This window comes from Nipponia nippon, unplaced genomic scaffold (genome assembly GCF_047370975.1).
Source record: "Nipponia nippon isolate SJK-2023a ecotype South Korea unplaced genomic scaffold, ASM4737097v1 scaffold_19, whole genome shotgun sequence".
Taxonomy (NCBI): Eukaryota; Metazoa; Chordata; class Aves; order Pelecaniformes; family Threskiornithidae; genus Nipponia; species Nipponia nippon.
The window spans coordinates 3,472,818-3,496,073 of record NW_028262335.1 but is presented as its reverse complement, the minus strand read 5'-3'; the positions used below and the strand labels follow the sequence as shown (position 1 = coordinate 3,496,073).

At 42.6% G+C, this 23,256-nt stretch overlaps 2 protein-coding genes across 8 annotated transcripts; both read left to right on the top strand.

Moving 5' to 3' along the window:
• Window positions 1-1,852: 1,852 nt before the first annotated feature.
• Window positions 1,853-17,222, top strand: MFN2 (mitofusin 2). Of its 6 annotated transcripts, none has more exons than XR_015704322.1 (19): window positions 1,853-1,994; window positions 2,241-2,419; window positions 3,117-3,252; window positions 3,613-3,775; window positions 4,302-4,426; window positions 4,748-4,856; window positions 4,949-5,056; window positions 5,452-5,605; window positions 5,846-5,913; window positions 6,085-6,206; window positions 6,540-6,666; window positions 7,342-7,446; window positions 7,981-8,083; window positions 8,760-8,980; window positions 9,130-9,279; window positions 10,229-10,425; window positions 10,789-10,923; window positions 11,586-11,721; window positions 17,087-17,222. XR_015704322.1 is itself a non-coding variant. In XM_009460960.2 (18 exons), exons 2-18 carry the CDS (start codon window positions 2,245-2,247, stop codon window positions 11,653-11,655), a joined length of 2,268 nt encoding a protein of 755 aa, XP_009459235.1. In that variant the 5' UTR covers window positions 1,853-1,994; window positions 2,241-2,244; the 3' UTR covers window positions 11,656-14,661. The 6 variants fall into 6 exon arrangements, 1 of the variants encoding a protein (XP_009459235.1); XR_015704321.1 differs by lacking the exon at window positions 17,087-17,222 and adding an exon at window positions 16,838-16,975; XR_015704320.1 differs by lacking the exon at window positions 17,087-17,222 and adding an exon at window positions 14,548-14,661.
• On the top strand, window positions 14,761-22,967 carry MIIP (migration and invasion inhibitory protein). 2 transcript variants are annotated; one of them, XM_087755433.1, is made up of 10 exons: window positions 14,761-15,358; window positions 17,087-17,274; window positions 17,835-18,326; window positions 18,789-18,891; window positions 19,359-19,470; window positions 19,664-19,728; window positions 20,168-20,297; window positions 20,679-20,775; window positions 21,603-21,710; window positions 22,012-22,967. In XM_087755433.1, exons 1-10 carry the CDS (start codon window positions 15,208-15,210, stop codon window positions 22,174-22,176), a joined length of 1,611 nt encoding a protein of 536 aa, XP_087611559.1. In that variant the 5' UTR covers window positions 14,761-15,207; the 3' UTR covers window positions 22,177-22,967. The 2 variants fall into 2 exon arrangements, with proteins under 2 accessions (XP_087611559.1, XP_087611558.1); XM_087755432.1 differs by lacking the exon at window positions 14,761-15,358 and having other exon boundaries at window positions 17,104-17,274.
• Window positions 22,968-23,256: the final 289 nt, after the last annotated feature.

Sequence of the window (23,256 nt, the reverse complement as noted above, 5' to 3'; positions counted from 1 at the left end):
CTTGGAAGCATATCACAAAGTTCAAAGCAGCAGCAGTGGCAATACAGGTGCTTCCAGTTAGCTAAAGGAAGGTCTGCTAATGATACTTTACCTCTGGGATTAGACTGAAGAGATAAAAAGATAGCCTCCCTATCTTCTATTACCGTACCTAAAAGGAGCGTGCGTACCCAGACAAATTCAGACCATATTGGTGTGTGTAGGTAAGATCTAAGAATGGGAAGGCTGAGAACAGTAGATCAGTCAGGAGGGCTTCACTGCTGCATTGTCTCTGTTCTATCCCATGTTAAGATTGCCAAAAGCTCTAATCAATCTCTGCATAACAACCCAGAGGTCCCAGTGGTCTTTGGTGGCCTCATTCCAGTTCTCAGAGATTGTTTTGATAATTTTCTTTGCATCTAATTTGAATGGGCCATCAAAGAGCTGTTCTCTGGTACTTAGAGGAAATAATTATTCAGTGTTTCTATTATTTGAGAATCCAAACCAAAACACTCCACTGCAGACACTTCTCCAGTGGGGTCGAGGCTGATAGAAATGAGTGGTTAGAAAGTGCTGAGAGACTGTGGTGAGCTGGTAGGTGTAAAAATCTGTCTAGACTAGACCCGTGGTTAGAGAGGGAAGGGGGAGAAACCTTTTCTGCCGTTGCCTGTGAGATGCCTGCTCTGCTTATCAGACACCATTATGCTCTGGGCCTGCCAGAGTAGTATGTTTCACAAGCAGTAAATTCACATCATGATTGTCCTTAGGAAAAAACATCTTCCTCTTAGTTCTCTGTGTCTACAGCTTCTACTGTCTAATTGTCAGGTGCAGAGCCCCTTCATCTAGGACGGGTCGCATTAATGCAGGCAGAGTAGCTTTAGATGTGTAAATTCTGGCAGGGAACTTCATACAGTTTGAATGGACCTGAGGAAGGCGACAGACCTTTTTCCACTGCTTCCCATGTGCTTTTTCGGTCTATGTCAAGGCTACAGACTCACGCGTGCCCAAGGGAGAAAAATCCAGGCAGGGTCAATGAGTTTGAAAAGTAAAACAATAATAAATCTTGTTAAGTGACATCCAGAACTATCTGTTACCAAATGAACGGACTTGATAGGCCAATCGTTGAGAAGATGTCGAAAAGGTGTATGTATTTATATTTTTTTCACTTGTTTTGTTGTGTCTTTCCTCTGCCGAGTACGGTGATGGGAATTAATTAGCAGTCTGTCACAGGAGATGTACGGTTTCAGCCGGGGAACTCGCATTAAAGCCTTAGCCCGCGGGGAGGCCGTCGGTGGGTTGGGTTCCGGCGGCGGGGGCCTTGCGGGGCGGTGCCCTCAGACTACGGCGCCCATGGTGCCGCGGGAGAGGGCCCGCCCGTCGCCTGGCGATGACGAGCTCCGCCTTGCGCCTCTCGGGTGACGATGCCGCGGGGGTAACATGGCGGCCTTACGGGAGCGGCGGTGAAGGTGAGCGGTGGGGCGGTGACTGGCGGCCGGGGAGGGGGGAGCCGCTGGCGGCCGAGCCGGGCGCTCGGGGGGCGCCTCCCAGGCGGCAGGGACGGGGCAGGGGAGGCCCCGCCGGGGCAGGGTCCTGCCCCCCCCCCCCCCCCCCCCCCCCGCGAGGCGCGCGCCGCCGTGTGGGGGCGGGAGAGGGGCCCTTCCCGCCCTTCGCCTGTCGCGCGCCGGGCGTTCCTCGTCCCGCCTGAGGAACGGGGCACCCTGAGGTCTGAGGAGAAGGCGACGGCGGCCGCCCGGAGCGTCTGCCCGGTGCATCCCCCAGGCACTGGGATGGCGGGGGAGCAGAGCCTGGCCGATCAGGGAGCTCGGCAGCCTGTGTCCCTCATCCCCCGGTCCCTCTGCCGCAGGGACGGGGACAGGCTGGACTTGGCGTTTCTGGAAGAGCTGCGGGACGGAGCCTGACGAAGGCGAGGGAGAAGGCAGGAAAACTGCAGTCGTTCGTGTTCAAGAGGGACTCGAGCTGACCATGCCTGACTTGTGAAAACGTAACTCATCCTGAAAGTAAGCGGAGGAAGGAGAGAAGTGATCACTGGGGGCCTGTTTATTGGAAGGGAGAAGGAAAGATTATTTTTTTTCTTTATTTCTGATATAGGAGAAATTTCCAATTGTATAAAGTGGAACACTTTCTTTGTGAAAGAAAGAAGGTTGTTTTTAAAATGCATATTTATCTAGTTCTTGGTAGGATGCTTAGTTGGATAGCTGTTGGCACTTGGTGAGCCACCTTATTTACTGGATTTTTCCCTGTAGCGCAATGTCCCTGTTGTTTACTCGTTCCAAGTCAATAGTTGCAGTGAAGAAGGATAAAAGACACATGGCTGAGGTAAATGCTTCTCCGCTTAAACATTTTGTCACTGCAAAGAAGAAAATCAATGGTATCTTTGAACAGTTGGCTGCATACATCAATGAGAGCTCCTCGTTCCTGGAAGGTAAGCTGAATTCTTGGACTACAAGTGTGTAACAGTGCTTCGCCCACATATAATTCCCCCAAACACGCACCAAAACCCCCTCATTCGATTAAATGGCACTGCTAGACCTATGCTTATTTATACATGTGTGTCTATTTATATATAAATATTTATAAGAAGAACAGAAAACTATTTTATTGAATATGGGTGGAGTTCAGGGTTCATATTTTAAAGCTGACAAGTTCAAACATGTTAGGAAACAGCTAGTTAGTGAGCTATGCTTGGTTTTTATGTTGTTTGGGAGTTTTTTCATAAACTATATAAGACCCTTTAGGATTTTTGCCTATAATTCTTTCAGTATTCTTGCCTAGACATGTCATTGCTAGTGACACGTAGCATATGCCAATAATTGGCTTTAACAGCTTAGGACGTAGACAGAAGATTTGTTTTTAAGGGTGTTGGAGTGTTTGAAGCGTTGGCTGTGTTCTGTTTAAGGCAGTCCTAAGGATGGGAATGGTTATTAGATACACAGAAGAGACCAGCTGATCAATGCTGATGAGAATTGCCTCAGGGTGTAATTGCATGTGTCAAGATTACCCACACGGTCTTTGGGACACAGATAAACATTTATGTGTACTACATCATGAAGAGGTGTTTCACCCAATGCTGAGACAGATGAATTCTGGAATTCAGAGACATGATGTATTTTGATTTTTAGAAACACACAAGAATATAGAGCTTGATCCTGTCACCACAGAAGAGCAGGTACTGGAAGTCAAAGGCTATCTGTCAAAAGTCAGTGGCATTAGTGAAGTGTTGGCAAGACGACACATGAAAGTTGCTTTTTTTGGAAGGTGAGTCACGTGCTTATGTTGCCTCCGCTCCCCACTCGGTAAAGCAACTGGCATCTTTAGGACTGTAGCCAGTAAAAAATATTTATAGAAACACTAGTGCTCCAGCTTTGGCTTGTAATGTGTGTGTCCCTGGTACTAGTCCTCTTGTAAATTGGAAACAAATGTAGCACATAATTCTTCAATTTGGAAGAATTCTTAAAGTAAGAAAATAAAAAAGTCTTTTTATACATTGCCTATGGCACCTAAATTGTTAGTGTTTCTGATACTGCTTGGGTTTAGAGAACTTGCTTTCTGTAATATCAAAATGAGTATACCTGAATCTCGGAAGCCTAGCTATATCATTCTTTAATCTGACTGCAGGACAAGCAATGGGAAAAGCACTGTGATAAATGCCATGCTGTGGGACAAAGTCCTTCCTTCAGGAATTGGACACACCACTAATTGTTTCCTGCGTGTAGAAGGGACAGATGGACATGAAGCTTTCCTGCTTACTGAAGGCTCAGAGGAAAAGAAGAGTGTTAAGGTACAATTCCCTTAAGCATAAGATAAAGGAGAAGAGCTCTTCAGAAGTGCCAGAAAAGGAAAGGAACCAGAAAATTAAAGCACTGTGAATAAATTCCACAGTTAAGGATTTTAATCATTAAAGGAGTAGAGATCAAGAACAAGTTTTTGTTAGATGTAGGAAGGGAGGAATGGAGCGAGTTTCATTTCATGAAAAAGATGATATTTTGTATTTGTTAGTGATAGCAGAGAACCAGAACGATGACTCAGGAAGTTCTGAGCACTGTGTGACTAACAGAAGGCACAGACTTCTTGGTAATTCCTCAGTAGCCTTTCTTGACAGGAAGAGTTCTCATAAACTCTCACTAGGCGGTTGCCTTTTGACTAGGAGGCTCAAACAAGTTTTATATGGAAAACCTCCCAGGGACAAAGTGATTTGGAGTTGTGTTTTATCTTAAATTGTCTGTGAGCAGCCCTGAAGGGGAGATAATTGTGTTAATGGGTCTTAGCATACAGGAAATGTTCTAAATTACCCATCTTTTTAATAGACAGTAAACCAGCTGGCTCATGCCCTTCATCAAGATGAACTTCTGAATGCTGGCAGCCTAGTCAGCGTAATGTGGCCCAATTCCAAATGTCCTCTCTTAAAGGATGACCTGGTGCTGATGGACAGGTGAGAAATACCTTCCTTTCCTTTCCTGCTTATCACAGATTAATTACAGAAATGTCTTCAAATACAAATTTAACAAACATCAAGGAAATGGACCTTGTTCTTACCTATGACAGTGACTAAAGTCCTTTGCTGTAGTTAGCAGTCACAGTTTCTCTTGATTGGTGCTTCCTTTTAGTCTGTGCTCTGTGTCATCTCAGGACAGTGTAGCTCAGGCATGGGAAATTAATGCCCTGAAAAGCTGAAACACATGTCTTTTTAACTTCAAATTCTATTTTTGCTGTTTCCACAGCATAGTAATCTCTCTTCTCTTTTTATTGCTAGCCCTGGCATTGATGTAACCACAGAGCTGGACAGTTGGATTGACAAATTCTGTCTAGATGCTGACGTATTTGTCCTGGTGGCAAATTCTGAATCGACATTGATGCAAACTGTATGTTCAAGTCCACTTGTTCAGTGAATTTGGCTAAGAGTTGAAAAATTTTGACATATTAATCTTAAGAGGTTTTGTTCTGTTTTGCTTAGGAGAAACAGTTCTTTCACAAGGTGAATGAACGTCTGTCTCGACCCAATATATTTATTTTAAATAACCGCTGGGATGCATCTGCCTCTGAACCAGAATACATGGAGGAGGTTTGTGATATGTTTAAATTCCTTCTCTTTGCATGGATATTATAGAGTTCATTTTGATTCTGGTCCTTGCGGGTAGAATCATAGGGTTGTATGTGATTGTTTGATGGTTTGGATTTTTATTACCATAGTGTGGAGACTAGAGGGAGTACAGACTAGTGATCAGGACATGACTCTTGAAACTTCTGAGCAGGGAATCAAGAGTTTCACAGGGGCCTTTTGAAGTTAGATCACTTGGATAACCTCTGGAAGATTCCATAAAACAGCAAAGTTTTCTTACTCTTTTGCATTGGTAGCGTAGACCAGCAGAGGGCATCTGGGTGCCTGGTCTAACCTTTAAGAGATGGCGCGTAAAGTGGATTTAACTGCATGTGGGGTTTATCCTGGTTATCCCTCAGGTGCGTCGACAGCACATGGAGCGGTGTACCAGTTTCCTGGTGGATGAGCTAGGTGTGGTGGATCGAACCCAGGCAGGGGATCGAATTTTCTTTGTGTCAGCAAAAGAAGTCCTGAATGCCAGGATTCAGAGGGCTCAAGGGATGCCAGAAGGAGGTGAGGAAAGCTAACAGAAACTTTCAATTTTCTTACAGGGAAGAAAATGGGGACTATCTTGCTCCAAAAAATGGATAAAGTCGGGGTGGGCCGGATTATTAATAGAGCAGTCAAAAACAAATAGGTGACTTAGCAGCACTTTGCATTGGCTTCAAGGTAAAGCAGGAGCATTTCCTGATATCCAACATCTGATTGCTGTCTCAAAACTTAAGTGGTTGTTTTGTACTTTCCTCCTCTCAGGTGGAGCATTGGCAGATGGATTTCAAGTAAGAATGTTTGAGTTTCAGAACTTCGAGAGAAGATTTGAGGTGAGTGTTATGTGTGCTAACCATCTGTTTAGATTTTACTCCTGAAAGGCTGGGGACTAGAGTTTATAAACATGGAGTGGGACCCCATTTTGGAAATAGATTAAACAGGAGGGAGAAGTTGTGTTAGTGTGCTTCTGCCTGCTGCTAACCTTGGCTGCCTTTTGTGTACAGGAATGTATCTCACAGTCAGCAGTAAAAACAAAATTTGAGCAGCATACGGTGAGAGCAAAGCAGATTGCTGAAGATGTTCGTCTCATCATGGATTCTGTGCATATTGCTGCCCAGGAACAGCGGTGAGGAGAGCTGATGCTTGGTGCTTGCATAATTGAAGCTTGTATTCTGGGAGAAATTTAAGGGAATATGAGCATTTAAAATGCAAAGCAGAATACAGCATGTTTAGGAGTGGGAAGGACATGTACTGGTATTCTTGCTTCTAGTGAATTGTGAAAGTATTGGGAGAAGAACCTCTTTTTTGTCCTGTGCTGTGTGTATGTAATGTATTGCAGATACTGACACATTTTGTTCTTGGGCAGGAGAGTCTTTCTTGTTTCTGGAATTCAAATTATATTTGTAGATCAAAAATGCATTTATCTGGCTTTTTGATGGCCGCTTTTTTTTTTTACCAGAGTTTACTGTCTGGAAATGCGAGAGGAACGACAGGAACGTTTAGGTTTTATTGACAAACAGCTGGAGCTCCTTACTCAAGACTACAAGCGGAAAATAAAACAGATCACAGAAGAAGTGGAGAGGCAGGTAAGAAGGAGTGGCTGCAGAAAAAGAGATTGTCTGAAACAGCTACCAGCATGGCAGGAAACATGCAAAGTGCTGACAAAGGTTTGAAGTAGTAGAAATGCAGGAGTTACAGATGGGAAGAGAAGAAATGCTTTCAGAAGAAGTCTTTTCTTTTTTTCTTTTTTTCCCTTCCTTGAGGTAATAAAATGAAAAGTAGAATACTTGGGGGCAACTTTCAGAGAGACTCATATAAGATGCTTTAAATAAACAATGATACTTTGATTAATGTTTGAATTATTCTTGCTACTATATTTCAGTCTTAAATGCTTCCTGAAATCCTAAAATGTTTCAGATAAGTTTCCTTATTATTTCAATCTAGAATAATGTCAGTCTTCTTATTGTCAATAATCACATGCCATTTTTACTATTATGAATATACAGAAAAAGTCTATTCATTTTTCACAAGTCTTATATTGCTTCAGTCTTTTTCTGTCTGCATTGTTATACGGAGCATGGATCTACATACTTCTCAGCCATCTTTGTTTGCAGTGGGCACATGATGGCCGCATGGTGCTGCACAATCATAGTGCCTAGTGTTCACTAGTGCTTACTAAGAAATGCATGTCTTCAGTGCTGGTTTTCCATCTCTCCCTAGGACAGAATATATAAAAACTCTGTCCTGTGCTATTTCTCTAGGTGTCAAATGCAATGGCAGAAGAAATCAGACGGCTTTCAGTGTTGGTAGATGAATACCAAGCAGACTTCCATCCATCTCAAGTAGTTCTTAAAGTTTACAAGAGTGTAAGTGATACTTGCTTCTTACAGATTGCTTAAGCAATTTAAAGAGGCCTTTTTTTTTTTTCTCTCTGAGACAGTATTTATGCCAGCTCTTTGACATGCTTAACATTCTTCTAACTAGAATATGCGCTAAGCTTTTCATATTGTGAAAAATCTTCTGTTAGAAAGTCTCTTGCATTTGGATAGCTTCTGTAAAAAGTTAACATCTTAAAAAAAAATTAAAAAAGAAGAAATAGATTTTTTTTTTTAATAATCTCAGTTATAAATTGATACATGTATGATGTATCACGTCGTATAGGTCAAACAGAACTTTTCCTAGACTGCAGAGTACATGTGAGATTTCTTGATCTGCTTTTTCCCCTCCTTCATTGAAGAATGGGGGGGAAAAAATGAAACAAATGTTAGAACAGTGGACAGACAGGATGCATGCTCCTGTTCTGGGAGGTTTTTTTTTTTTAACTGCCAAGCTCTAGTGCCTGCTGCCTGTATCTTACCTATGTTTATTTTAAGCTCAATAACCCTTTCTTTGTTTGTCAGGAGCTGCATAAACACATCGAGGAAGGCCTGGGCCGTAACATGTCAGATCGTTGCTCCAATGCAATCACAGCTTCCCTGCAGACAATGCAGCAAGAAATGATAGGTCAGTTCAGCAGGCAATATTTCCTTTTCTGTTTCCTTTAACTGTAATGCAAAATAACTAGGTAGATGTTCTCGGTTTCTCTTTAATCTGATGGCTGATGTGCAGCTGGCATCATCTTAGTTTCCATCTTGATTAGCAATGCTGTTGTATAGAGGACTAGTTACTCCTGCTTTTTCTGCTCTGTGTCTGAAGTTGTGCAGTGATTTGCTGATGAATACATGCTTAATCTTTCATGACAGAGCAGAACTGTGACTTTGGAAACTTGACGGATTCTCAGACCAAGATCCTAATGAAATGTGAATGACTTGTAACTAGGTGCTTGTCTGAATATAAGCATTAGTGGGAGTATGGTGTCTAAACACTTTTAGAACTGGCCTTCAGATTCTGTTTTCCAAGCTATTGCTGAACTGTAAACTTCACCAGCTACCTGTGAGGATTTGAGAGGGTCCGTGGAAAGATTTCCTTCTGAGTTGATCTGAAGAACTAAGAGTCAAACAATTCATTATGTATTTCTTGCTTTGCAACATGCTTGGCTTTAGGAAATTTAAGGTACTAAGAAAAATAACGGCGGAGGATGGAACAACCCATAACCACTCTGATTACAGAATACAAGTCTGATTAATTCTTGTGAACTCAATAGCCATTTGTGGAATGTTTTTATTTTCTGTCTGTGCAGATGGTTTAAAACCCCTTCTTCCCGTTTCTTTGCGGGGCCAGATAGACATGTTAATTCCCCGACAGTGCTTCATGCTCAGCTATGATCTGAACTGTGACAAGCTTTGTGCCGACTTCCAAGAGGATATAGAATTCCATTTCTCTCTTGGATGGACGATGCTGGTGAACAGGTTTTTGGGACCAAAGAATGGTCGTCGGGCCTTGATGGGCTATAATGACCAGGTAAGATACCTCCTTGAGTGGTCAAGGGTAGATGTGGTATTTATCATTTCAGTGGCTGCTGAAGTCTTTTTGGTGGGAAGGGCAGTGGCTTGCCTTCTCTTATTCTGTACTTTGTTTTTGTTTTGTTGTGTCACTGCTTTTCTGATTAGGTTCAACGCCCTTTAACACCAGCAAATCCCAGTCTGCCTCCTTTGCCTCAGGGCTCTATGACCCAGGAGGAGCTCATGGTGTCGATGGTGACTGGACTGGCCTCGTTAACTTCCCGAACTTCCATGGGGATCATCGTGGTTGGCGGTGTGGTGCGTTGGCAATCTGAGCCGCATTTATATAAATAACGTTGGAGCACTGACTTGAAAAGTGCTGGTACTGCTGAGTCCTGTAGATATTTGCTATTTACAGATAATGAAATACTTTCTCATTTGATCTTCCGTTTGAGTATAAATATTGAGCTTATTTTGCGTAATTGTTAGGCTTGGGGCCAGGGTTGTTACAAAGATAACCCTTCAAAGTAAGTTATAAAAGCATTAAATAGTCTCTGATTCTTTTGTGAGAATAAAAGAAAATTCGGTATTTTTCTTTTCCCGTTAACAGAAGAATCAGGACAGAAATATCTACCAAGAGCCTCTGATCGTGTGTATCTTCCTTCCTGGAAAGGGAAGACAGCGCTTAATTTTAGATACTATGCCTAATTTATTTCAGAGAAAATCAGTACTTCCTGCTTTTCTGTCTTTTGAAAATAATGAATGTTTTGAATCTCAAATCTCCCCAAACTGTGGAGGCATAAGAGATCTAATTCAAGTTGTGTGGTAACTCTAGTTCCTGTTGCAGGAAGAAACTGAGTTTCTGTAGTGCCAGTTCCATACCTACACGCTATTCTAGTGTCACAGTGTCTAGGGGCGGATGACTTCTCAAAGGGGAGACAGCTGCTTAAAAACATCTTTCACTTCAGAAACACCGATTCTGTGAACCCGACAAAGTTCATTTGTGCTTGCAGATGTAACTTAAATGTGCTGGAAAAGTTAACCCATACAGGACCTCAATAGTTTAGGTTAGGTATTTTTATTTTGTAGACTGGACATCAGTAGTAAGCTGTCTGACCAGTGAAATCACTTGCAAGTCAGGGTTGTCTGTCAGGCTCATTGTCATGTGCTTAGAATATAAGTGCAATGCTCTGCGCACCATTGTTAGGAATTACCATCGTTCCTAGATGATGATTGTGTCATTTGTTTTTCCTTGTGCCTTTTTTAGGTCTGGAAGGCTGTGGGTTGGAGACTGATTGCTCTCTCTTTTGGCCTTTACGGGCTCCTTTATGTATATGAGCGTCTCACCTGGACCACAAAAGCAAAAGAGCGAGCTTTCAAACGGCAGTTTGTAGAGTATGCTGGTGAGAAATTGCAGCTTATCGTCAGTTATACAGGTTCTAATTGCAGCCACCAAGTCCAACAGTGAGTTGCCTATATTCAGCTAAAACTTTATCTAAATTCTGTTGTTTGGGGTTTTTTCCTTGTTAAAACAAGATAAGTCTGCATATGGAATTCTAGATTTAAAAATGTGTAATGATACATGTGTTTTAAAAGAATATTATGGTTTTTTTGAATCACCGATGTAGTATTTGGGTGGTGTTAAGCATTAGTCTTAATGTACTTCCATCTCTCAAATCAAGTTGCTCTAACATATTCTTGTGCAGAAGTGGAAAGATGAACATCTGAGTCAGTATCATCATCACTATACATCAAAGGGATTCATTCCTTGAATTTGCTGCTTGATTTTACTTTTTGTCATATCCAACTATTCTCCTTGTTTCATAGAGAGCTTGCTGGAACGTTTGCTCATTTGTGTCAGCAAGTGGATGTCACACGGGAGAATCTTGAGCAGGAGATTTCTGCCATGAATAAAAAAATTGAAGTTCTGGATTCACTGCAGAGCAAAGCAAAACTGCTCAGGTGAGATTTTATTATCCCAAGTACACATACATTTCCATACGATTGTTTTTCATGTGATTGCCCCAAGATGTTCAGGTTAGCGTGTATCTTTGAGTGCAGTCCTTCCGTCATAGCGTTTGATGTGCAGACATCAGTATCTTTCCCTACCAAGTCATGTTCCCTTTCACTATGTCCTTTCCCATGTACTGTCGACAGTCATGTAAATCTTCTGTCTCACAAAACACCTTTTCCTTCTTTTTGGTTCATTTGGAATTGCAGTTCCTTTCCATTTATCAAAACATACAGTCCTCTACTCCTACAACTCCTTCAGGCTATTATAAAATTATGCAAAAAGTCTCGCCCTCACCTTTGTACACAGCTGTCTGATGTTTTTCTTCACACTGCAAAGGCTGTTGGGAAGAATTTTTCACATTCCTTATCTACATGACAGGATCAATGTGAACTTGTGACCAAGATCTCAGCTTGAACCCCAGAGCCTAGGGACCATTGGCAGGCAAGTGTTCCCTGCCTGAGGAAGGGCAAGGAATGGTAGCAGCATTTTGGAATGGACCTCTGGCACTCCTCTCCATGCCTTGCTATTCACTCGTTTTAGTCATGCTTCTTTCAGATTGGCTTGAAGAGCTATTTTACTCACCTAATGGAGACTTTTTTTGTCCTTGCAGGAATAAAGCGGGTTGGCTTGACAGTGAACTCAACATGTTCACACATCAGTACCTGCAGCAAAGCAGATAGTGTGGGAAGAAGAGACAAACAACACTGTTTCCCTTCAGTGCTCTCTTAATTACTGCAGAGAACATGGTGGGTGATGGAATCTCCTAAAGGGAACGAGCAAAAGCCTATTGCTATGTTTCCAGTTGCTGTGTGAACAATAGGATTCTGCTTCCCTATTTTGTGTCCCACCTCTAAACACTAGCTGTTTATAACTCTTTTTCCTTCTTGTGAGACCAGGCTACTTCAGAAGGAATGTGTGCTTCGTACGCTTACAGGGGGCTTTTTAAGGCAAAATCAAGTACAGTAACAAATTTAAAACAAACAAATATTTATCAGGTTAAAAGTTATTCTGACGCGTCTTTATGGAGTCATTCATTTTCCTACATGAAGATGGAACTTTTGACTTCCAAGCCCCAAGTTTATGTATGGCTGACAAGCAGCTGTTTGTCTAAGCACAGATTCCATGCACAGAGACATAATGATGGTTTCACAATGCATTAATAACCCACGCAGGCCTGTCTCCTAGGTTAATATTCCGTTATTATAGAACATGACAGAGAATCACCGTGTCCCTTCATAGAAAGGTTTATTACTGTCAGTATGTTGAAACCTGTGAACAAAGCCCAGTTCTCTTCCAGAGCAAGAGGAACTAAGATTCTGCTTTGGTAAGCTTATTGTCTTTGGAGTTAGTTTCTTCCTCTTAAGAGCTCTTTAATAATGCAGTCTAGCCCATTTCACATCATGGACAAGTAGTTTGCGAAGACAATAACCAGCTCCTGTGAAGGAAGTAGTGCTGATAATTTGGCAGCTTGTTGAGGAAGAAAAATAGGAAAGAAAAGCCAGTTGACAGAATGTAGTGAACTGCCTTATGAGATAAGTTGATGAATGTGGGGGTTTTAAGGAAGTGCACAGCTGTGTTTCTGGAAACAGGCCTTTGGAATTCCATTACCACTGTTGGCCACAAAAACAGCATGTGGCTTACAAGCTGTAAGAGATTTTCCTTCATGTAGAGTTCCCATGCAGTAATATGATTTGATGTCATTTCTCTTCTGTTAGAAGTATGAGAATGAGCTGGCAAGTGCAGCTCCTCGGGGCAGGGCAGGGAGACCTTTCCATTCTATTTCATGCCAGGGCAAGAATGGGTTAAGGAAACTGATTTTTTTAAAGATGTTCTTTATTTGCAAATGGATCGAATTAATCTTTGAGTTTTGCCCTGAAGCAATTTTGAATTTGCTTTGTGTAAGATTTGGGAATTGTAAGGACTTGAGTCTCTCACTGTTGGAATTGATAGAGGAGAAATTCCCACTGATTTCAGTAGTACCAGGATTAGGTTCCTATGTTGCAAAGTTTCTTTTCCACTTGGCGGGTCAGTATTTTGCCATGTGTTGGGTATAACCTTTCTGTTCCCCACAAAATGTCTGAGGAATCCAGAATCAAATCCTGTAGTTCTGAGGTTAGTGACAACCTAAATCTGTTCAGCATCAAACTTTAGAGAATGTGGGCTGTCTTTGAGCAGGTCCCAGCTGAATTCAGGACTACTAAGTGTGTTTCGTTTTTTGTTTTTTTTTTTTTTTTTTCTCTTATTGACAATGAGACTTTTCACTTGAAAATGGTATCAGCTGGTCTGAGGATTTCTTGTTCATGCTCAGGTGTGAATATATGTGACAAGTCCCCTGTTTCATGTGTCACAAGTTCCAGAAACAAGCTGCCTGATACGTGAAGGAGTAAAAATATTGAAATGTCAGTAAGTATTTTAGGCTGTTCTAAGATTTGCAGTAAGACTTAAAGTATCTTGATCATGTAGGAGCTGGCAGTGAGACGCTTGTTACATCCCTGGAATGCAGGGAGGAGCAAACAAACCTTTCACTTCCAGTAGACAGCTTTGAGTCCCACCCAAACTGAAAAGCCATTTTCATCAGAGGGCTTCATTGGCCTTGGTTGGTTTCCTCAGACAACCACCAGGACATAAATATGGCTTGGATCAGATCTGAGAATGAGTAAGAAAGAAATTTGAGTCTTTGCCTCTGGAAATGTGTCCTCTAGGCTTGTGGTGAAGTGTACCAGAGTAAGTGGAATCGTCCACTGTTATTGTGCTGCAAGTATTACGTGACTAAATTCGGATTTCTGGTCTCTCAGACTATCACATACACCTTTGTGCGTACTGTGCTATTGAGTTAAAATACTAAGTACATCCCTGATACACCAGGAAATTGTCAGTTCCAGGTAGGGGGAGATGATGATGTAGTACTGCTCAGCAGCTCTGGGCTACCTGAAATGCTGACCTTGCTTTTGAAGACGGGTGCTGTTAGCATGTCTTCAGCAGGCCTTTAGGGGAAATCTGATAAATGATCTGATCTTTAAGCCAGTGTCTGATCTGTAAAGGGAAAAGAGACTGATGGGTTCTTAGAATCTGGTGTCTTGCCAATGTGTGTTTCTGACACTGTTCAGATTTTGGTGATGTAGGCATTCTCACTGCAGTGCTGAAACATAACCTATAGAATGGGGGAAAGAACCACCTCAATTTTTTAAGAAGCAAAACTGCTAACATGGGAAAGAATAATTTTTAAGTATTTGTGTAACCCTTGTCCCTAGAAGCCCAAGTGATCGAGAATCAAGCTTTTAACAGAAGGGCCTATGGATTCCTCTTAAAATACAGCTGTACTTCTTTAATTAGTGTGGTGGACGAATGAACACTATCAGCAAGGAGGCTGCACTCTTCTGCTTTTCATAAAGAATGATAAACTAATCCTTAAAACAGGTAATTCCAAAAACAATCTTCCCCAAACTCTTATTAAAGAAGGTCAGCTAAATGCACTTTATCTTATTGCTGCTACTTACTTTTCTCATTGTGTTATGTTGATGGAGCTCTTCGAAATACTCTTACCAGTGAGTTTTCTCTCTGCTGTATTTAAGGTGATAAATTTGCATGAATTATTCCTGTATCAATGCTGTAAACAATGGAAACCAAAATAAAAATGAATTGGAAAAATATTTCCGAAACCAAAATAAAAATGAATTGGAAAAATATTTCCCCTGATGTGTTCTGCGTATCATGATACAAAGTCTTCAAGCGTAAGTATAATATATTCAGATGGTGATACGCTACCGTGTTGTGGTAAATTGCATGTTTGACAACAGTGACCTTTTATCTGCGTTCTTACTATGAAAATTAACAAGGAGACCAACGATACTGAATGGTCTGATAGAACGTTCTTAAGTTATACTAAAAATGTTAGTATTGAATCATTGATTTCTTGAGAATATTGTAGGAAGTAATGGTCAGCAAATACTGCAATAATAGACTGAAATTGTGGTGAATCAGTATTCTTAGTCGCTAGATTACATTAGAAGAGAAAAAGGCAAATTTCCAGAGATAAATTTTCAAATTTTAGCTTCTGGGGGAGCTGGGGGTCCGTGCTGCGCTCAGACAATGAGCTGTGGCGATTTAATGAACCCAAAAGGAGGAAGCCGGGGCCCTTCTCCAGCACCCTGCCCGGCCCGCGGCTCGGGAGGGGCTCCCCCGCCGCGGCCCAGGGCGGGCCGGGCCGGCTCCCGCCGCCTCGGGCCCTGGGCATGCCGGGAGCCGCGGGGCGGGCCCAGCCGCCGTCCCGGGCGGCCGTTCGGCTGCGGGAACCGTGGGGCAGGGGCCGCCCTGGGGAATCCCGGCGGCTGCTGGAGCGAGGGCGGGGATCCCCCGGCCGCGGGATCGCCTGGCCGCCCGGCGGTTCGGAGCGGCGGGGTGCGGCGCAGGTGGGCCTGAAAACGTGCAGGCGGCGGGAGGGGAGCGTGGGGAGTTTGAACGTCCGCAGCCCTGCAGCCGCGTGGCCTGGCGAGACTCGCAGGCTCCCCACACCGTACTCTGGAGGGAGGGTTTAGCACTTCTCTGCCGGCTGCCAGGCTCGCCTGTTGAAGAGAGAAGGGGAATTTTACAATGCCCAGTCTCCCCTTCCTCGTGGGCATGGGAGAGCCGAACCAGCGTGTCTGCGCAGAAGCAGCTCTGGGAAGCTCTCCATAGGTGTTGGACGGCTTTCCTGCGGAGATGAGAGTACTTAGTTCCCGAGACGATCGGTTTTTTGTTTTTGTTTTGTTTTGTTTTGTTTTTTGGTTTTGTTTTTGTTTTTTTTTTAACCTGCGAGAAGCTAAGCTCCTTTTTGCAAAGGATTGGACTAAAGCAGTTTCGTAAGCTTGAGCCCCTGGGGTTGAGTTTAAAGGACTAACAGCTTTTTGTAGATTATGCTAAGAGTGGATCTCATCTGGTAAAACCCTTCCAGAAAGTCCCTTGACTAATGTTATTTTCAGAGTATTTGCTTTCCGATGAGCAATGATGAGAGGATGCTGATAGCTTTGTCCTGTGAATACTGTGAGAACTTGTTTTGTTCAAATGATCTCAAATTTAGTGCCCCAAGACTAGTGTTTCTATTGTATGTCCAGCAGTGCACCTCTCACTTATTTCCTGTAATAAGAAGATAAGTTGTAGTTTTTTGATTGTTAGCACTGCTCTTCGTTCCTCCCAGTGCTGTTGTACAGCATATGCATTTGATTCTTCACGTCCAGTTGCCAAGGTAGCAGACACAAGAACAAATCAGATGAGCTTTGGAGAAGGGTTTAGGGATCCTTCAAAACAAAAGGTCCTAGAGAAGCACATAGTTTTACTTGAGAACATAATTGATCACTCTAGCCAAAAGCAATGTGGGGATTTGGGTTTAGAGTTTTGTTTTATTTAAGAAAAAAAAAAAAACTTTCTGCAAATTTAGAGGAGCTTGTGGTGTTCTAAACATGTTGAATAGCGTGACAACCTTCCAGTCAAGCTAAGCTTTATTTATTAACTCCTTTTCCCCCCCCGCCTTCTAGTAAAAGGGCAGTAACCCTTAGTGATTAATGTGCGGGATTGGAATTGTCTGAGACCAGTCCTGAGTCATAATTGAGCCTTTTGGAGTATTCCTGCCTGGGGAACATTAAGGACAGTTTTGACTCAATATTTCTTTTGGATGTAGTAAATACATTCGTATTCATATTTTGAACTTATGAGCATCCTGGTATTATCACAATATAAATTTTGATGCTTAAAAAGAATATTAAAGCAGAATTACATAAGATTGTCCTAAATATCAGCCTCTGTATCAAATGTCTCTTATTTGGCTTTTTGATGTGACTTTTTTCGTGTTTACTGTTTCCTCTGTAAGAGTGTCTTGTCTCTATTCAGTCAGCTACCAGTTTCTGGGTGCAAAATATCTGACAGTACATCTGGGGGGAGAGAAGTATGCAGCGGTGCTAGTTCTTAGCATAGAGTTTTGAGACTGGCTGATTTCTCAAGAGCAATGATCAACACTCCCAATGTTCCAACAGCTGTAAGTGATTTTTATGAAAAGTCCCCTGAAAGTGGTTTCTCCTGAGTCTGCTTCTTCACTTAATGCTTCCATTTATGTAGTTCACCCTTCCTCTGGCTTTACAGGAAAATGTTTCCATAGGATGGAGTTAGAGCACCTGAAGAGGCTGCGTCAGGCCAGCCAGGACCTTCTACAAAGGCTCAGAATGAAGCAGGAAGAGATCAGAAAAAGACTTCCCAGCAAGCCACTCTTGCCAGCTTCTCTTCATAATAGAACAGCTACTGAAAGATCTGTCCCCTTGCCCAGGAGAGGGGTATGTGTTGTGTCTGTGCTGGAAGTGCTGGGAAGCAAATGGGCCTTGTATGGTAGGCAGCAGCTCTGCCTATGGAGTGGTGTGGCAAAGGAGACAGATGGGCATGGAGGAGCTGGTAGAAAGTTGAATATGGAGTCTGTTAGAAAAGTAGCTAGTCTTTTGTTTATTGTTTATCCCGTGGTCTCAAATATGTTCTCCTTGCAGAGGGTTCAGAGGGTTCCTCCCTAAGAAATGTAGGTTTCTTAATCTAAGATAGGAATGAATGTTGTGCAATATAATCCTTTTATCTCTTCTAAGCACAAAGGCTGAAAGTTTAGCAGTTTCTCAAATTGGGAAAAGCTGCATTTAGCTGGAAGTGGACCCCTTTCTTATCCTTCTCCAAACACTTCGTAATTTCTCATGAATAATACAAGGATTTTGCTTTTTTTCCCCACGGGAGTTTAAAGGGGTGAGCAGACTAGAATGAGAGGTTGATTTTCTCTTACTGAGTGAAATGTCCTAAGGAAAGCTATTTGTAATCTGAGCAATGCCATGTGGTATGAGAGTCTCTGTCCTTACAGAAGGAAAATCAGGTCGACGCTGCAAAGTCTACAGCTGACCCTGCAGTGTTGGTGTCTGTGGAACCCAGAGCTTACGCAGCTAGAGCAGCCCTCTGTTCGTCTCTTGAACACAGCAGCAATGACAGAGGGGTACAGCAACAACAAGCAAAGATTCAGGAAGCAGTAGGTTTGGATTCCAGCTTTCCTGGGAAAGAGAAGAATGTTATGCCAGTGTCTGCAATCATTACGTGTGGCAGAGAAACCTCCGGAGTGGATAGGGATGGCCATGCTCGAGGAAGTCTAGAGAAAGAAGCCTTCCTTCTGGGACATGGAGAGAACAGAAAACAGTCCACTCTGCTACATGGTTTCCATGAGAAAAAACAGCTTAAGGGTCACCTGGACCCATCACTGAGTACCATACAAAGTGAAGAGACCAGCAAGCAGCATGCGGTCATTAGAGAGCCCAAAATTCGTAAATCAATCTTGCTGACATCTCAGTCCAAAGAGTTGAAGGTAAATGGTGAAACCAATGCTTTGCTGTCGCACTTCACTGTAAGACTCCTTGTCATTTGCATATGTGATTCATATGCTCAGGGAGAGCAGCCTGGTGCAGTGCTGCTGCTACGTAGCTTGTTTCCTTAAGCACGAAGGGCAGGTTATTGCCATGATCATCCTCCAAGGCAGCATAGGTGGCCTGATGTTTGGAGATGTGTGATGCAGGGAAGGCAGTGTTTTGTTTAAAGCCCTGAAAAATACTGCCTTAGCCTGGGCAAGTCCTCTGCCTCCGCTTTCTGTTTTATGAATTGAGAAGACAAAGGGCTGGTGAGCAAATTACTGGTAGAGGCATAGATAGAATCCAGCCTCAAACTAAGCCACAGCTGTCCCATTTGAACAGCCGCCAGTTATCTCCTAAGCTGTACCTTTGAATGTCCTGCTAGAGGTATAGGTAGTCGTTACGAATTTTTTTCTTCCCAGAAGGAAGCTGGTCATGTAACTTTTCAGTCTGACCCTGAGGAATATACCATACCTGTGAGCAGCTGGTCCGTGCGTCCTTTCCTGGGCTATGACTGGATTGCAGGTGAATCCTAAACCTGAAGCAAAGCTCCCAACATGATGTGGTAATGTGAAGAGTTAAAACACAGTTTACGATCCCTTTAAGTTGAGGTGTGACAGAACTGCAGACCTAGAGCCCATGTAGAAGGTCTCAGCAGAGGAGCTGCACTTTTGTCAGAAGCCATTCCCTGTCCAGGCCAGAGGTGACCTGTGATTCCCTGGAACAGTGAAGTGGCAGTAGTATGGGAATCCAGGCAGCAAATGGCAAAGCTGAGTGAAGTCAGAGGGAATACCAAGTAACCGAAATGAATGAATGCAGTAAGGGACCCAAACCACGTAGTAAATCTCTGGCTTGACATGATGGCATGCTCTTCTCATCCATTTTGGTGCTTCAGACCTTTTGTTGTTTTGGCTGTTTTGCGTGAGGCTTGCTTTGGTGCTTTCCCAAATTTGGTAAATCCTTGAACTTTTCTCTTTTCTTGGCGTCCTCAGGGCTCCTAGATACAAACTCTTCAGTAGCAGAAAAATCTGATGAATACTTTGCTGAGCTGCATGAGTTCCGACAGGCCAACAAAGAAGCGTGTATTCATGAGCAGCACCTGGAGTAAGTGGGTATGGGGGAAGGGCTGAAGCAGCAATGTATCCCTTTAGAGTAATGAGAAGTATAGTCTGATTGGAGTGGGAAATTGTAAGGGTGGCTTTGTAGTCCTTTACCTCCCAATCAGAAATGTATGCTTGAGAAAGGTTCAGAGGGCCTGCCCCCCGTCACTAACTGGTTTGTTTGCATGTTTCTTTAGGCCCAAGGCTCTGGATTACATAGTTCCTGAACAAGAACTAGATTTGATAACCAGTTCCCATAAGTGTAAGATCACATTTTTTCCTAATCCTATTTCTGTGAACAAACAACAGAGCAGTCTTTGCCTGTCATTCTGAGAGAGCCCCACATCATGCAAGACAAGGAAGAATGTGGGGTTTTATAGCTGCAGCTTCTAAACCAGATTCAGCTTCCTACTCCAGACACTTGAGTCTTCGAGGGATCCTCTCTTAATCAGTGTCATCTTATTTTGTCAGGGTTTCTTGTAATTGGCTAATGTTCTCTTTCTAAGTTGAGGAGGTTGAAGTTTTGGTTTTGCTTTTTAGGAACTTATTTGGGGACAGGAAATGTAAAAGATACTTCAGGAAAAGCAGCTCTTTCTATAGAATGCTTGTGTGGCACTGTGGTAGAGCATAGCTTTGTTTACTGGGTTGAGGAACCTTCTGACAAACTAGAAATACCATGATGTTTCATTACTCTGTGGCAGGTGTTTACTGTTATCGATTAAACCAGCGCCTCTTCACTGTCCCTGTGGATTCAGAATCTGCCTGCCCCATGTGTAAGATCCCACGTACTCACCGGCCCCCAGAGATGTTGGAAGAGCCAGCCTATGTCAGGTAGATAAGAATTATTGCTTTGTAATATGCAGAACTCAAGGAAACAATGGGGAAGAAGACACTGATCATGTGAGGGAGAAAACGGCATCAAAATAGCGCTATAGAAGGTTGCTGTTCTCAAGGCAGAGATATCTCTTGCTTAAAAACATCTTTTCCATGAGCAGAAACAGTTTTTAAGTCAGTGAGAAATGCATGTTTTATCTGAATTTGGTCCAGAATCTGAATGTGTGTGTCTGAATGTAAGCGTCTAATGCCCTAATCCAAAACTGTTTCACTTGGTTCACTTTGGGATTAGACCCTTGGTTTCTGAGTGGGGAAGGTGTGCAGATTTCTTCTGCCTTGCAGGAGGTGTAGGCAATTACTTCCCTTGTGTGGTTGCAGGGTCAGCATTCCCAGGGCTACCCTTCTGCCTGCCTACAAATACAAAGCCCATCGCAGGAAGAGCTTTGAACCGGCAGACAATCTAGCATTACCTGCGGTAAGTTGCTGTCTTCTTTCTGATACTGATGGTACAGCCCAGGCTGGGCATTGTTACAGCACAAGAAGGCAAGAGACTCTGGGACTCATCCCCCTGGCAGGGTTTCCACTAAAATTTCTGATCCGTGTCACTGAGATAGCAAGAAAAGCAATCGATGTGTGCTTCTGAGTTCGTACCTTTGTGTAACTGGCAGAAAATATATGACATATCTCCAGATGCTTTACACTGAGAAAAAGAAAGTGCCATATGGAGCTGTATACTTCTGGGGCGTGATTCAGCTGTCTTATTTCAGGCAATTTCAACACAATGAACCATACCTAAAAGTGCCTGTGTTTCTTTCCACAGATGCTAGAGAGTCTAAAAGACAAGCTTCTGAGAAGTATTCACAGTGCTAGACAAAATCAGTAGTGGCAATGTTGGATTCAGAACTGGCTTTGTAGAGCTGGTCCTGTATTCCAGCCACTAGGCAACGCTAGCCCTCGCCTAGAGATTTGCAGGGAAGAGGTAGAAAGAAGCCTGGTTTTGAGGTTTAGGGAACCGAATGAGTCAGTTGAGACAGGTTCAGAGAGGTCGGGTGCTTGAGTTCACAAAGCAGGAGATCGTTTTAGAAATAATTAGCCAGTGAAAAGTGGAAGAGCGGACAGCTATGCAGTTTGGCTTCATTAGAGATTTCTTCTCTTTCCTGTTAGTCACATAAAACTCCTCAAAAATTAATTAATTACCTGCTAAAACCTCCCTGAGCAGAAGTTATTGTTTAGAACTAACAGGCCACAACAGATTAAAAAGGGTAAAGCACTCTAATGCAGCATTCCCATCTCTTTTCACAGCACTGCCTGGCTGGCTGGGAAAATATCATCCCTTCCAGCAACCCCACGCTCAGCAGTTTGGATCTGCGAGCTTCACTGGAAGAGAAGCCTTCTCACCATCCTCGCCTGGTAAGAACAGCCTGTTAAGAGTCCCTGGAGATGCTGTGAATTGCACATATGGGAACTGCAATCCCATCTCTCTGAAGGGTATGATAATCATTGATGATGGAGCAAATGAAAATGCCTGGAAGATTATCTCCTTATCTGCACAGGGAAATATTTTCCTTCCGCTGCTGTGTAAACTAGTGTGCACAGACAAAAAAAAGCAAGTGGAGCTGGATAACAGCCTGTTCAGCTCACCAATCTTCATCAAAATGGGAAAAGTCACTTTGGCATTTTTTGTTTAATATCTTCTTCGTTTGGATTCCAGAACTCGGTGTCCAGAGTGTCAGAAAGAACCAGAACTGACCAGCTTCTGAACCTGACCCACTTGACGCACTTCGGATTTAGCAGTGCTTCTCAACAGAGCGAGCAAAACAAACCTGGACACTACAGAGAAGCTCCAAATTTAAATCCGACTGCCTCAAGTCTGTGAACCACTGACTTGATTGTCCTGGGGAAGGGATAGGCGCAGGGTGTGAAAACAACTCTATTTGGATAAAAATAAATCTTTGAACAGATTTTTTCCTAGTTTTCATAGTCATGCGCATAAGTGAGCAACTGATACACATAGCTGAATGTACAAACTTTCATATATGTTTTTTCACTTTTCTTTTTTGCCTTTTGCAGCTACTTCTAAGCAGATGCGTGAGCTTTCCCGCCTAGGGCTGGATAAAGTGATGTGTACAGGATGACTAACTAGTAGACACCTGTAGCGACAGAGTTCATCCGCCACCTCACCTAAGTAAACCAGAAGTGTAACGCTAACTCTGAATGCCAGGGTGAGGAATTGGCCTATGAGTGGCCTGGGTCAGTGGAATGCATACAAATATGTTCATTTCCAGATGTTTGAAACATGACACGTTATTTGCTAGTGCCTTAAACTTAAGTTACTCAATAATTTAGTTAAAACAAAAAAAAAAATAGTTTCTTTTCAGTGCAATGTACAGGGTGCATTACATCAGAGTAATTACAAATGTGAAAAAGCATGTTAAAGTAAAATGAGGTTTTATTCATCATAAAGCTAGATAATGCCTTAAAACGTTTGCAAATTATACTTGCCTCTGCTTTTCCAAGTTTTTTTGGAGATAAACAAAAAAACATTTTGGAGTTCTTAAATTGTACCAAAACAAAATATATTATATAGTGTGGTTTGTTTGAACTTTATAGACTGTTCTTACTTTCCTTGTCTAAAAACAATAAACCTGATGTTTTATTTTGCCTTGATTAAGTCTGAAACAGAAATCCCTGCCTTAAGAATTCTGTAAGTTATTGTGAAATCTTTACTAGCAATTGCATTCAGAAACTTTGGATCAAATTTATTTCTGGGAGCTAACTTGACAAAATGAATTGGGTTTACATCAGTGATATTTTCAGCTTCTTGGCATTCATTGTTATTTATATATCAAATACATCATGTATAAATATATGAATAGACTTTTTTTAAGCAAGGAAAGGAATATTGCAAGTTTATGAAATCTTAGTGTGAGACTTAGAATGGAAAATGAAAAGCTGA

Excerpts from the sequence above, each read along its gene's own strand:
- MFN2 (XM_009460960.2), top strand. The coding sequence starts at position 2,245 with ATGTCCCTGTTGTTTACTCGTTCCAAGTCAATAGTTGCAGTGAAGAAG. Across the intron at positions 5,606-5,845 it reads TCAAGGGATGCCAGAAGGAG|GTGGAGCATTGGCAGATGGA; the intron begins GTGAGGAAAGCT and ends TCCTCCTCTCAG. Across the intron at positions 9,280-10,228 it reads TCATCGTGGTTGGCGGTGTG|GTCTGGAAGGCTGTGGGTTG; the intron begins GTGCGTTGGCAA and ends TGCCTTTTTTAG.
- MIIP (XM_087755433.1), top strand. The coding sequence starts at position 15,208 with ATGCCGGGAGCCGCGGGGCGGGCCCAGCCGCCGTCCCGGGCGGCCGTT. Across the intron at positions 15,359-17,086 it reads GATCGCCTGGCCGCCCGGCG|GAAAATGTTTCCATAGGATG; the intron begins GTTCGGAGCGGC and ends CTGGCTTTACAG. Across the intron at positions 19,471-19,663 it reads ATTCATGAGCAGCACCTGGA|GCCCAAGGCTCTGGATTACA; the intron begins GTAAGTGGGTAT and ends ATGTTTCTTTAG.